At 42.3% G+C, this 15,000-nt stretch overlaps 1 protein-coding gene across 2 annotated transcripts in view; it reads right to left on the bottom strand.

Annotated features, from left to right (window-relative positions):
- The window catches only part of CRTC3 (CREB regulated transcription coactivator 3), a 217,243-nt gene that overhangs the window by 159,925 nt on the left and 42,318 nt on the right, over window positions 1–15,000 (bottom strand). For both annotated transcript variants that reach the window (XM_040342542.1, XM_040342543.1), the window contains exon 2: window positions 3,199–3,309. In XM_040342542.1, coding sequence (XP_040198476.1) covers window positions 3,199–3,309 — 111 coding nt within the window. The remainder of the gene's footprint in view (window positions 1–3,198; window positions 3,310–15,000) is intronic.

Below are 15,000 nucleotides of genomic sequence, written 5' to 3'. Positions count from 1 at the left end.
GGCACGGCAAAGTGGGGCCTGAGAAGAGGAGGATCCGGGCTGCTCTGTGCAAATCCAACAGCACAAAAGGAGGCAAGTATAATATGTTTGTAAAGGCTAGTTAAAATAAAAACAGAAAAAACAAAAAAAAACAAACACACTTTAAGCCCCCGGACTCTTCTACTTGGAAGTCATGCTGTTGTCATTAATGCAGTAGGAAGTTTAGCATGGTCCTGCTGAAATATGCAACGCCTTCCTTGAAAAATACATCATCTGGATGGGAGCATATGCCACTATTTTGGTGGCTAAAGGAGTTTGGCTGAAAATGGTGTTATTGACATATTGCCAATAAGAGAAAAGGTGCCAATAAGAGAAAAGGTGCCGATAATAGCACCGAAAACGCATGCGATTTCATCGCTATTTTACTATGCTGATGGTGTGTTATGCAACTCCAAAACTGCATCAAAACGTAACATGGGTGCATTATTGCTGCGTTTTTAGGAGGTGCCATTTTTTTTCTTAACTGACCAAAAATGCAGCAAGATTAACACCACAACAGCCCAATAAGAAGACATGCATAGAATTTATAGGGATGCATTTTTCTTGCACTTTTCTTGCGCTAAAGGTGCCGATAATGGCCAAAAAAAATATTAATTTTAATTAAAAAGTTCAATAAATATATTATTTATTATTGTATTATATACAATATACACACACACACACACACACACACACACACTCTTGTTTTTATTTATTTATTTATTTATTTATTTAAACTGACATTTTTTGGTTTTGGGCCAAGTGCATCCTGCATTTTCGGAACCAAAATTTTCATTTGGTGCACCTCTAGCTATAAAACCTGGATACATCTTTCAGCATTGATGGTGCCTTTACAGATGTGCAACCTGCCCATTCCATACACACTAAACCCCCCGCATACCATCAGAGATGCAAGTTTTTGAACCGAGTGCTGATAACATGCAGGAAGGTTCTCTCATCTTTGCCAAAAAGAACATCGAAATTTAGTCTGAACCACAGAACAGTTTTCCACTTTGCAACAGACCATTTTAAATGAGCTTTGGCCCAGAGAAGATAGTGTTCATGGATCATGTTCAGATAGGATTTCTTTTTTGCATGACAAACTGTGGTCAGACGGTGATCTCTGGAAGTATTCCTTAATACATGCAGTGATGTCCATTACAGAATCATGCCTGTATTTCAAGTAGTGCCATCTGAGAGACCCGAAGAGCAAGAGGATCCAATATTTTTTGGAGATGCGTTTCTGCCATAAATTTTAAAAATGCCTTACACTACTCCTTTCCTAAAAATTGAAAATGTTCTCAGTTTAAACATTTGATGTTCTGTAGGTTTTACACTGCGTCCCAACATTTTTGCAACTGGGGGTTGTATTGTAACTGGGTCACTTTAAGGCACCTGAAAGAGGGTTAAACAATGGTTGGTATTTTTCTGCACTTGATAAATGCCAGTCACTGAAATGGTTTTCTGTGTGCCCCGTTCACACTGCCTTCAGCTTGACTGCAATGCATTCCGACAAACAGCAGACATGCTGCATTTTTCAACAATGCCCTAAAGCTCAACTGGAGTCACCGCCTATTTTGGCACCACAACCCAACATAGGAACAGACGAACTGTCACTTTGACATTTAAATAGAGTGGAAAGATAAACAGTGCCTTGCTTTGTAACAACGCAAAAAAAAAAAAAAAACACACAAAACACACCACCGACTATGCATACAATTTAACAAACAGGTGTAGGTCTTGAACTTGTGAGATACAACCTTAGGACTATAAACACCGAAGTCTTGAAGCTCAAAGCGTCCTGGAGCTTGAAGGCGTAAGAGTCACAACCGGCTACCCACAGTTATGCAGGCGCCAGGGACCAGAGACTAAACCAGCTCAAGCGAGTACAGTGCTGGATCCCTGCACAGGTAAGTGTATCCATTTGTTAAAGGGGTTGTAAAGATTTCTGTTTTTCCACAATAATGCATCATAGTGGAAAAACACCTTGCGGTCACCGCAGCCATTGGCTCTTGCTGCCGTCACTCAAATCAATGATGCAGCTGGGGCCGAGTGATACAGTCAACGGCTATGGGCGCCTACTGTATCACAAGAGAGCACGCCCGCAAGCCAACCCCCTTGGAAGAGCGCTTCTTAGAGGGGGGTTAGTTCTTGCAGGGAGGAGCCGAGAGAGCCACCGATGGACCCCAGAAGACGAGGATCTGGGCCACTCTGTGCAAAACTAACTACACAGTGGAGGAAAGTATAAAGTATAACGAACCCATACAACCCCTGTAAGAGTCAGAAGCTACAATATTTGTAGCTGTTAACTTTTAGGCTCCATTCACACCTAGGCGTTTTTACGCCCGACGCTATTGCAGCCTGAAATACGCTGGAAGGGTGATTTATCATTGTCAGCTATGGAGATGGTTCACATCTCCACGCCGAACGCCGAAACGCTGTACGCCTGAAGCTCAAAACAAGTCCCTGACCCTTTTTTTCCAGGCGGATTCAGCGTTCGGCCATAGCCGACAATGCGTAAATCACCCCTCCAGCGAAAAACGCAGTAAAAAACGCTGCGTTTTGTCGCGGCAAATCGCGGTACAATACGCCGCGTTCAGGTGTGAATGCAGCCTTAAACAGGGGTGCCCAACCTTTTGAAAAATGAGTGAAGAGTGAGGGCCACTTAAGCGACTTGGTAACCGGTCGTGGGCGACAATGAACGGAGAGGGTGGCTAGCACGCAGTGTACCTTTCCTGCACTTTGTAATAGACTTCTATTATAGTCTGCATGTTTGGTGCACTTTCAGAAAGCGCACCAAACTCGCAGGAAATAACAGAAGTGTATGGCTCAGGTAAAATGCTCTGCACCTGCAGATCAGTTTAAAAGCAGCCCAGTAACCAATGCAGAACAAATATGCCCATATATACACTGTGATTTTAGCAACAAACTGACCTTTAATAACAGTATTCTTTCTATTCCAGAGCAGGAGGCCGCGGGCCACATCAGAGGGCTCCGCGGGCCACTGGTTGGGCACCACTGTTTTAAAGAAATGATGGAAGAACCACTTTAACTTACGTAATATATATATATAAGTAAGCCGATAGGTAGAAAAATAAGCAGGCAGCCACAAGTCGAAATTCTTTTCAGTTGCTAAAACTTCATAAAGTAAAACCCCAAAACACAACAAGAATGTCTTACCTGGAAATCAGACTGGCTGCTGCTCATCTGGTTTACATTTGGCAAAGAGCCACCATAGTACTGAGCTCGGGATTGTGCCAATCGCAACTGTTGCAACTTCTGGAACTGAACCTGAAAAATCGAAAAGCAGATTGTTAAAAAGGGACGTTCCCAAAAAGTAAAAGCAAAAAACAGATAAACAACATTGCTTAGGACACACCAAGAACTAGAATAACAGAAGTACGAAGGTAACGGATCGCAGTGTTAGCCGTTACAATGATGGATTTGACAATCTTTAAAATTGACGGCTTTCCAAACTGGAACAATCTGTATTTACTAAAAAAAACAGAAATAGCTTTGATCATTTAAATCAGACGGGTTATCAGTTTGTTTAGTCATCTTTTCCAGTAATAATTGTACAAGATCGGTATCAGGTTTTCTGCTAAAATGTCATTCACTGGAGCCAACCTTGAAGGCCCAGGCTGGAGGACTTGGCTATCAGACTGTGGGAGAGAATTACTAAAACTGGAGCACTCCGAATCTGGTGTGTGCATGGTAGCCAATCAGCTTCTAAATTCAGCTTGTTCAATTATCCGCTTCAGGACCGCCCACCACACTTATACTGCGGCCTTACGACACGCACTTGATTTTGTGGTTCCAGGTAGGGGCGGGCAAGCGCACTCCCCTATCGCCCCGGCTGTGCTGTCATTTGCTACAGCACAAGCCAATCAGGGGGTCCCAGGCTATGATTTATGGCCGAAACCCATTGATAGGTTGAGTGAATGACAGAAGAGAGCCCTGTGTAGGTAAACAATTGGTGCAGCTCTGCTCAGAAACCAATCAGTTTCCATTTTTTTTCTGCCAAAGCTTAAAGCAGGAGGTTCCACGAAAAAACAAAAATATTAAAAACCAGCAGGTACAAAAATACGGCAGCTGCTGAATTTAATAAATGCACACTTACCTGTCCAGCGTGACTGCGATGTCGGCAGCCGAAGCCGATCAATTGTTCATCTCTCGGCTGCCCCCGCCGCCATCTTCGGTGAGGGAATCAGGAAGTGAAGCACTGTGGCTTCACTGCCCAGTTCCATACTGCGCATGCGCGAGCGACGCGTCCTCATTGGTCCCTGCTGTCTCCTGGGACCAGTGTGTTTATCAGAAGACAGCGGAGGGGGGCGAGTCTATTTCCGGAAGTGGGTGCAAGTACCTGTATTATACAGGTATTTGCACTCCTCTCCCCCCTAAAAGGTGCCAAATGTGACACGGGGGGGGGCTCCGAAAAGCAGAGGTTCACTTTTTGTGTGGACCTCCGCTTTAACCACTTGACCTCTGGAAGATTTTCCCCCCCCCCCCCTTCAAGACCAGGCCATTTTTTGCGATACAGCACTGCGTTATTTTAACTGACAATTGTGCAGTCATGCAACACTGTACATGATACATATGAAATGTATGCCCTTTATTCCCACAAATGGAGCTTTCTTTTGGTGGTAATTGACGTTCACTGAGATTATATATATATATATATATATATATATATATATATATATATATATATATATATATATATATATATATATATATATATATATATATATATATATATATATATATATATACATATATATATATATACATATATATATATACACACACACACACACACACACACATACACACATACACACCAAAAGTTTGGACATATCTTCTCATTCCAAGAGTTTTCTTTATTTTCATGACTATGAAAATTGTAGATTCACACTGAAGGCATCAAAACTATGAAGTAACACATGTGGAATTATACATAACAAAAAAGTGTGAAACAACTGAAAATATATTTCATATTCTAGGTTCTTCAAAGTAGCCACCTTTTGCTTTGATTACTGCTTGGCACACTCTTGGCATTCTCTTGATGAGCTTCAAGAGGTAGTCACCTGGCGCAGCACCCCATCACTCTCCTTTTTGGTCAAATACACAGCCTGGAGGTGTGTTTGGGGTCATTGTCCTGTTGAAAAATAAATGATGGTCCAACTAAACGCAAACCGGATGGAATAGCATGCCGCTGCAAGATGGCAAAGCACCCCCCACACCATCACACCTCCTCCTCCATGCTTCACGGTGGGAACCAGGCATGTAGAGTCCATCCGTTCACCTTTTCTGCGTCGCACAAAGACACGGGGGTTGGAACCAAAGATCTCAAGTTTGGACTCATCAGACCAAAGCACAGATTGCCACTGGTCTAATGTCCATTCCTTGTGTTCTTTAGCCCAAACAAGTCTCTTCTGCTTGTTGCCTTTCTTTAGCAGTGGTTTCCTAGCAGATATTCCACCATGAAGGCCGGATTCACACCGTCTCCTCTTACCAGTTCTAGAGATGTGTCTGCTGCAAAAGGTGGAAGAACCTAGAATATGAAATATATTTTCAGTTGTTTCACACTTTTTTGTTATGTATAATTCCACATGTGTTAATTCATAGTTTTGATGCCTTCAGTGTGAATCTACAATTTTCATAGTCATGAAAATAAAGAAAACTCTTTGAATTGGAAGGTGTGTCCAAACTTTTGGTCTGTACTAATTATATATATATATATATATATATATATATATATATATATATATATATATATATACACACACACATATACACACACACATATACCAGCCCTCAAAATTTCCACTCGCCTGCTCGCATTTTGCGAGTGGATTTTGAGGGCTGGCGAGTGTGGGAATGATCTTAGGGGAAGAGAGAGGAGAGTCACCGCTGCCGCATTGTTCAAAGTGCGAAGAATATAACAGCTTTCAATTCAATAGCTGTGTTCCCTGCCGCGCACCGTTCCACGCGCTTTGAACAACGTGGCGGCGGCTCTCTCTTACCCAGCACAAGTAGGCTGCACTGGGGACACGTGGCTGCACTGGGGACACGTGGCAGGCTGCATTTTTGGGCACGGATAAAGTTGTTGTTAATATGTATCTTTCTAACTTCATTCTGCATAAAACATTTAAGTGTAATTTCATGAGATAATTTAGGAGGGCGTGTCTAGGGGTGGGATTAGGGGAGGGACATGGTAGGGGTTGGGCGGGGCAACTGGTGGCGAGTAACCCTTGAGGCCTGGCTAGTAGCTCAGGACTTGAAATTTTGAGCCCTGATATATACACACATATACACACATACATACATATATATATACACATACACACAGTATCTAACGAAAGTGAGTACACCAGTCACATTTTTGTAAATATGATATCTTTTCATGTGACAACACTGAAGAAATGACACTTTGCTACAATGTAAAGTAGTGAGTGTATAGCTTGTATAACAGTGTACATTTGCTGTCCCCTCAAAATAACTCAACACACAGCCATTAATGTCTAAACCGCTGGCAACAAAAGTGAGTACACCCCTAAGTGAAAATGTCCAAATTGGACCCAGGGTATCAATATTTGGTGCGGCCATCATTATTTTCCAGCACTGCCTTAACTCTCTTGGGCATGGAGTTCAGAGCTTCACAGGTTGCCTCTGGAGTCCTCTTCCCCTCCTCCATGATGACATCACAGAGCTGGTGGATGTTAGAGACCTTGCACTCCTCCACCTTCCGTTTGAGAATGCCCCACAGATGTGCAATAGGGTTTTGGTCTGGAGACATGCTTGGCCGGTCCAGCACCTTTACCCTCAGCTTCTTTAGCAAGGCAGTGGTTGTCTTGGAGGTGTTTGGGATTGTTATGTAGGAATACTGCCCTGCGGCCCAGTCTCTGAAGGGAGTGGATCATGCTCTGCTTCAGTATGTCACAGTACATGTTGGCATTCATGGTTCCCTCAATGAACTGCTCCCCAGTCCCGGCAGCACTCATGCAGCCCCAGACCATGACACTCCCACCACCATGCTTCACTGTAGGCAAGACACAATTATCTTTGTACTCCTCATCTGGTTGCCCCCACACACACACACTTGACACCATCTGAACCATATAAGTTTATGTTGGTCTCATCAGACTACAGGACATGGTTCCAGTAATCCACGTCCTTGGTCTGCTTGTCTTCAGCAAACTGTTTGCAGACTTTCTTGTGCATCATCTTTAGAAGAGGCTTCCTTCTGGGATGACAGCCATGCAAACCAATTTGATGCAGTGTGCGGCGTATGGTCTGAGCGCTGACAGGCTGACCCACCACCCCTTCAACCTCTGCAGCAATGTTGGCAGCACTTATACGTCTATTTCCTAAAGACAACCTCTGGATATGACGCTGAGCATGTGTACTCAACTTCTTTGGTGGACCATGGTGAGGCCTGTTCTGAGTGGAGCCTGTCCTGGTAAACCGCTGTATGGTCTTGGCTAGTGGTCATCAACCCTGTCCTCAGGGATCACCAACAGGCCAGATTTTATGTAATACCTTGGGGAGATACAGACTAGAATACTGCAATCACTGAGCAGCACGTGAGGAGTTATTTTGAGGGGACAGCAAATCTACACTGTTATACAAGCTGAACACCCACTACCCACTAAGTGTCATTTCTTCAGTGTTGTCACATGAATGTATTTACAAAAATGTGAGGAGTGTTAGAGCTGCACAATTCTGGGAAAAATGAGAATTACGATTCTTTTGCAAAAAGAGAGTCAAGATTCTCTCACGATTCTCAAAAATGTCTTTAATTTAAATTATTTTCAAACACAAAACAGAGCTTATGTGCTTAAATACAGTATATGTAAATATGACGGACTGTTTACAAGTTACATTTTAACTACTTGCCGACCGCCCACCGTCGTTATACGTCATCACTTTAAAGACTAATATCTCGGTAACGGCAGCAGCTGCTGCCACAATCGAGATATTCATCTCTTCAGTGGGCGGTCCGGTACACGATAACGGCGGTCTCCGCGAGATCGCCGTTATCAGTGGCGGGAGAGGGCCCCCCCCTCCCGCCGCTTACCGTAGCCGTCGGTAGTGGCGGAGGAGATCGGGACTGTTCGGCTGGTGACTGGGGACGAGACTGAAGGAAAAATCTCCTTCGCCTGTCCCCATAGCTCTGCTGGGCGGAAGTGACGTCAAAACGTCAGTCCCGCCCAGCGTCTTAAAGCAACATTTTTTTTTTGTCATTTGAAAAAATTACATTTCCAATTTTTTTTTTATTTTATTTTTTGCATTTAAGCCTAAATATGAGATGTGAGGTCTTTTTGACCCCAGATCTCATATTTAAGAGGACCTGTCATGCTTTTTTCTATTACAAGGGATGTTTACATTCCTTGTAATAGGAATACAAGTGATAATTTTATTTTTTTTATTTCAGTGTTAAAAATTGTAAAATAAATAAAAATAAATGCGAAAACCCCCAAAAAATTTTTTAAAGCACCCCGTCCCGACGAGCTCGCGCGCAGAAGCGAACGCATAAGCGAGTAGCGCCCGCATATGAAAACGGTGTTCAAACCACACAAGTGAGGCATCGCCGCGATCGTTAGAGCGAGAGCAATAATTCTAGCCTTAGGCCTACTCTGCAACTCAAAAAATGCAACCTATAGAATTTTTTAAACATCGCCTATCGAGATTTTTATGGGTAAAAGTTTGACGCCATGCCACGAGCCGGCGCAATTTTTAAGCGTGACATGTTGGGTATCATTTTACTCGGCGTAACATTATCTTTCACAGTATATAAAAAAATTGGGCCAAATTTATTGTCGTCTTATTTTTTAATTTAAAAAAGTGAATTTTTTCCAAAAAAAGTGCGCTTGTAAGACAGCTGCGCAAATACGGTGTGACAAAAAGTATTGAAATGACTGCCATTTTATTCTCTAGGGTGTTAGAAAAAAAATATATATAATGTTTGGGGGTTTTAAGTAATTTTCTTGCAAAAAAAAAAAAAAGTTTTAGTCTCGTAAACACCGAATCTGAAAAACAGGCCCGGGGCAAAAGTGGTTAAAAGCCACAGCAAACCTGCTGACCTTACATGTGATTAATCGTGCAGCTCTAAAAGGGGTGTACTCACTTTTGTGAGATGCTGTATAAATAAAGCAAAAACAAAAAAGAAGACAATTTAAAAAAAAAAAAAATTTGTACTTTCTGCTATAAAAACATATCCAAAGAAAAATCAAATGTCTTCATAAATTTAAGCCAATAAAATATTCTGCTACACATTTTTGTAAAAAAAAATAAAAATAAAATCCCAATAAGCATATATTGATTTGCTGGAATTTTTATATATATTTTTTAATTCTAATAATGGCGGCAATCAGCAACTTATAGCGGGACTGAGATATAGCAGTGGACAACCTGACACTAAAAGGAGGTACACACTGAGAAATCCAAAAGAAAAATACTGTACAAGGCTTGATCGTTCCATTTTGGCATTGTGTAAACACAACTTTACACAACCGATTCAGACTGTAAACAAAAATTTCCAAAAGGAACAAACCTCAAAATTTCTCTTGTACGTGAACAGAACGAACGATTTTCATCCAATGTGTACCATTTGAACACGATTTTCATAACAATCAGAAAAACGAAAGAACGCCCATAATCAAAAACAAGAAAACAAAGAAAAAAGCCTTTGTTGTATGAACATTTTGGTACATTGTTTCCTACCCCGGTTCCAACTTAATGTGAAACAAGGAAAATTGGATCTTTCGCCTGGATTTTATTTTAGTGTATACCAGCCTCAACTGACACCTTTGTTGGAACCAGTGACATGAATACAGCGATCAGAGATAAAAATATGCACTGTCACTGTACTAGGGACATTGGCTGGAAAAGGGCTAAACATCTAGGGCATCAAAGGGTTAAATGTGTGCACTATGTGGTGCTTTCACCAAGGGATGCGCTGGATTTTATTCCCTGCCTCGCAGGGAAACAAAATCCAGCACATCCCCGCTTCAGGCAGAGTACTGCCTTGTTTACAAAGGCAGAGCACCGACTAGTAGGTCTCCTCACCGATCAGCGGGTGCCCGCCGGCATCCATTGGTCGGCACCCACCGATCGGCTTCTGCTGTGATTAAATCATTAGAATACGATTGGCTACCATGCACAGCTAAAGCGGGATTTTGCACTCTCCAGTTTTGGTAAATCAACCCTAAAAGTGGTTGCAAACCCTTACAGACCACTTTTACCTACAGGTAAATCTAGATTAAGGCTTACCTGTAGGTGCAAAAAAATATCTCATACACTGCAATAGACAGGCACCGTAGACAATGGCGCACAGGCGCACTGAGCGTGCCGCTTCCAATGGCGTTTGCGCCATTAGTTGTGGCTCCCGCGCATGCGTGGAAGTGACGTCATTGCAGCTCCGGCCAGTCACAGTGCTGGAGCCGCGATACCCAGAAGTCACTCCGGGAGAGATAGCGGTGACGGAGGAGGGGGGAACGAGGACCGCTGCAGGGGCTTCGATCTCAGGTAAGTAGTTAATAATGAGCTAGTATGCTATGTATACTAGCTCATTATGCCTTTGTCTTTCAGGGTGATTTTCTTTTTTTTGCTGGAGGCTTTACTTCCTTATTAAGGCCAAGGAAGTAAGTTAAAAAAGTTTAATTTGATAACATATAAATACAAAAACAAGTACAGAAATAGTACAAAAAAATATATATTATTATTGTTAGCCACTGTATATTCCTCAGAAGTCGCCAACGCACGTTTCGCCGTGGGGCTTCTTCAGGACTTAGACGAGGAATGCATGTTTAGCAGAAAAACAGATTTGTGTATGACATATGGTCCTCAGCGGAAGTATCCATAGGGCATATGCAATGCACAATAAACGACAGCATACGTCGGGAGTGCAGTTTTGACAGGAGGTGTTGCCTCGTGTACACCCTGGGACACAGATATCCGTTACTAACGCTGCTCCATGGCCCCCTGTTTGTGACTGCAATGTATGGTTACTAGCGGCGCTACCGGCTTGAACATTTGGATTCACATGTTGTACATGTTAACTACTATCTGCTGTCCCAGTAAGCCTGAGACCATTTTAATTAGTCTTTTTGAGCTGTGCAGTCTGCTTTGGGAGTTTCTAGCCCTGCAATCCACGGACCACTTGCTTGACCTTTATTGGTTCATCAAAGATTCCTGGTGCTGTGTGTGAAAATTCCTGTCAAAACTGCACTCCCGACGTATGCTGTCGTTTATTGTGCATTGCATATGCCCTATGGATACTTCCGCTGAGGACCATATGTCATACACAAATCTGTTTTTCTGCTAAACATGCATTCCTCGTCTTCGTCCTGAAGAAGCCCCACGGCGAAACGTGCGTTGGCGACTTCTGAGGAATATACAGTGGCTAACAATAATATATATTTTTTTGTACTATTTCTGTACTTGTTTTTGTATCTTTTTTGAATTTATATGTTATCAAATTAAACTATTTTAACTTACTTCCTTGGCCTTAAAGTCTGAACCATCAATGTCCACTCGTTAGATATTGTTTCCTTGCTTTAATACTTTACAGATGTGGCCCATGTGAGTGCTTTCCTTACGTTTTCTCCTATTCTTTTTATTTTCTCTCTTCCCCCTCCTCCCCCCTGTTTTCCTCTTAATATCTATCCAATTCTCCTTTTCCCTCCTATTTCTTGCAACCTTTTTTTTCTTTTCTTGTCCCCCCCTCCCCTCCCCTTTTTCTCTTTGCCCCCTACCTATTCCTCCTCTTACTTTGAATCAATTCCTTATTAAGGGTTTACTATTTAGCGGTCTTATTTGGACACAGAAATGAGCTGGACTTATTCAAATCAACCAAAGTAATCCCATACAAATGTGAAGCAAACAAACCCCATGCAGATCATAATCTGCATGGGGATTTAAACCAAGGACCCACACGCTGCAAGACAACAGCGCTCTTCTATTTGAGTACACCCGGTTAGAAAAAGCTCTAGTTAGAATGAGACAGGTCATAGATTTATTTATTTCTCTACATAAGTATTATGGCGCTGTACTAAAAGGAATAATCCATTAAAAACTCAAGGTTTAACCTTCAGCTTTAAAAAAATGCATGAACCTGTGGCCGTTACCTCCACCACACCCACACACACACACACACACACACACACACACACACACAGCGCATTAAGTGGATCATGAATACGGCTTGAAAGCCTGTAAAACCACATCAATAGATCACCATAATAAATACTTTACCAATGCTTACTATATTTAGACTCAAACACAGCATGACCTGCCTGGTGTTCACTAAACATACATGAATATTAGGAAAACATTCAAGTGAAACAAGGAACACGGAGGTGATTAACCACTTCAATACAGGGCCCTTTTACCCCCAGGCCAATTTTCAGCACTGTCACACTTTGAATGACAATTGCGCGGTCGTGCTACACTGTACCCAAAATACATTTTTATCATTTTGTTCACATAAATAGCTACAGGCATCAGATCTCGTTTTTTAGAGCCGGCGATTCTGTGCGCTGCAAGAACGATCAAAGCGGCTGTTCCGCCGCTTGATCGTTCTTACAGGCAGCGAGAGGGGGGGGGGGGGGGATGTCCTCGCCGCCCTCCGATGCTTCTACCCTCTCACTGCTGCGATCGGCAAGTCGGAGAACAGATCTGCCAGCCCCGGGTTCCTACCATAGAGAGTTCTGGCAGACCAGATGGTCGCAGGAGTCTCTATGATCGTTCGAAGGCCGGGCCTCTGCATAATATTAAAAAAAAAAAAAAAAAAACAGCGGCGCCTCGGCTGGGAAGCCGTGATCGTTTTTTTTTTATTTCAGGCTTCTCAGCCTGGAGGTGAGACGTGGGGTCTTATTGACCCCATTACTCACTGTAAAGAGGACCTGTCATGCTTATTCCTATTACAAGGGATGTTTACATTCCTTGTAATAAAAATAAAAGTGATCAAAATAGAGATATAGATTATATATATTTTTTTTTTTTTTTTTAAGTGTCAAAGTAAAAAGTTTAAAATAGAATAAATAAAGTGCCCCTGTATCCGGTAGCTCGCACGCAGAAGCGAACGCATACGTTAGTCCCGCCCACATATGAAAACTGCTTTCAGACCACATATGTAAAAAGTCGACGCGAACGTTAGAGTGAGAGCGATAATTCTAGCCCTAGACCTCCTCTGCAACTCAAAACATGTAACCAGTAAAAAAAAGTCTGAACGAAGAAATTCTGGCCAATGAAATAAACTCTCAAACACCAAATACTACTAAATTCTTCTAAAAAAGAAAAAAAGAAAAAAAAATGCAGCTTAGTGAGTTTTTAAACACAGATTTTCTCCAGGAGAAACAGCTTTTACAGTAAACCAGTGTGCATAAAGGAGGTCCGGTTTAATTTTTTTTTAAAAAAAATTAAAAAAGTCAGCAGCTACTAACACTGTAGCTGCTGACTTTTAATAAGGACACTTACCTGTGCAGGGTGCCCGCGATGACGGCAGCCAAAGCCATCCTCGGTGAGGGAATCAGGAATTGAAGCGTTGCGGCTTCACCGATTCCCTACTGTTCATGCGCAAGCCGCTACGTGAATGGGCGATGTCTCCTGGGACACACACAAGGTCCCAGAAGACACTGCTCCCCCATTCCCCAGGAGGCAGCGCGAGGAGGAGAGGAGAGAAAACGGACCGTGGAACAGGAAGTGGCAGATTAGGAGGATCTGCCTAGCAACAGGCACTTCAGGTATGTACAAAAAAATATATATATTTTTTTCTTTTTTGCAGCATTTTTGAAAAAAAAAAAAAAATTCAGGGTGGAGCTCCGCTTTAAAGTGCCCCCACTCTGGATGAAAGAGCACAGGGGGCACCTTTGGACCGTGGCATTGTCAGTCTGGGGGGGGGGGCGTGGAATGATAGATGTACTAGCAGATTTAGATACACTAAACAAATTGAAACCAAACACCTGCTCACACGGCAGTTCCCCCCCCCCATTCAGGATAAAAATGTACATGAAAATAAAAAGCTGATCATTGTAAACGCCAGTGTCAGTCGTAAATGTTTCTCTGTCTTAAAGGGGAGATGTCAGAGGTCTGTTAAGACCCCTGATATGTCTCCAAAGACCCCCAACAGGGCAGATTAAAAAAAAATTGCAATAAATATTTTTTAATAAAAATAAATAAAAATAAAATGTAAATACATTTTTTTTTTTAAAACACACTGACAATCCACCCCCCGCCCCCCCCCCCAAAAAAAACACAAAAAAACAAAACAAAAATATAAAAAATACTGTCACATGACATTAAAAAAAAATATCGGTAACCGGTATCGGTGAGTACTTGAAAAAAAGTATCGGTACTTGTACTCGGTCTCAAAAAAGTGATATCGGGACAACCCTAGCTCCAAAGATGCGGGTAGCAGGACATTTGGAGCGGTCCTGCTAGCGCACTGCTTCAGTGTGACAGCCTTTGGGCTTTCACACTGAAGACTGCAGGGCACGATTTTTTAGGTCATAAAACACTCCCAAATAAAAATGCCAAGAGTGTATGACGCCCTTCCCAAAAAATCTTCTTTGAAAGCAGACACCCCAAAAAGTGTTATTTTTTGCTACTTTTTTTGGGAAATGAACATGCTGGTAATTGAGGCGGTCAGACCATGGAGCTAAAATGGTGCACTACACACAACGCATCATTAATATATAGGGTCATTCCCAGAGGAAGGAGGCGGCCAAAGGGTTAATGTACAGATCACATACAATGGGAGGAGGGAGACTAAGGGGTTAATGTGATGGTGTGCAGGATAAGGGAGGTGAAGGGTTAATATACAGCCTTTACAAAAGCTTCAAAATTTCATTTAGAAGGAGAGGAGGGTTAAGAAAAAAAATCCCACATTCAATCAACACCCCTCATTCTAAATCTGCTGGGTGGCTTCATTCACAAATCCTCACTTCCTGTTTACATTTGTGATCACTGTGATTGGCT

This window comes from Rana temporaria, chromosome 3 (genome assembly GCF_905171775.1).
Source record: "Rana temporaria chromosome 3, aRanTem1.1, whole genome shotgun sequence".
Classification (NCBI taxonomy): Eukaryota; Metazoa; Chordata; class Amphibia; order Anura; family Ranidae; genus Rana; species Rana temporaria.
The sequence above is the reverse complement of the archived record's forward strand: the minus strand, read 5'-3'. Positions and strand labels throughout refer to the sequence as shown.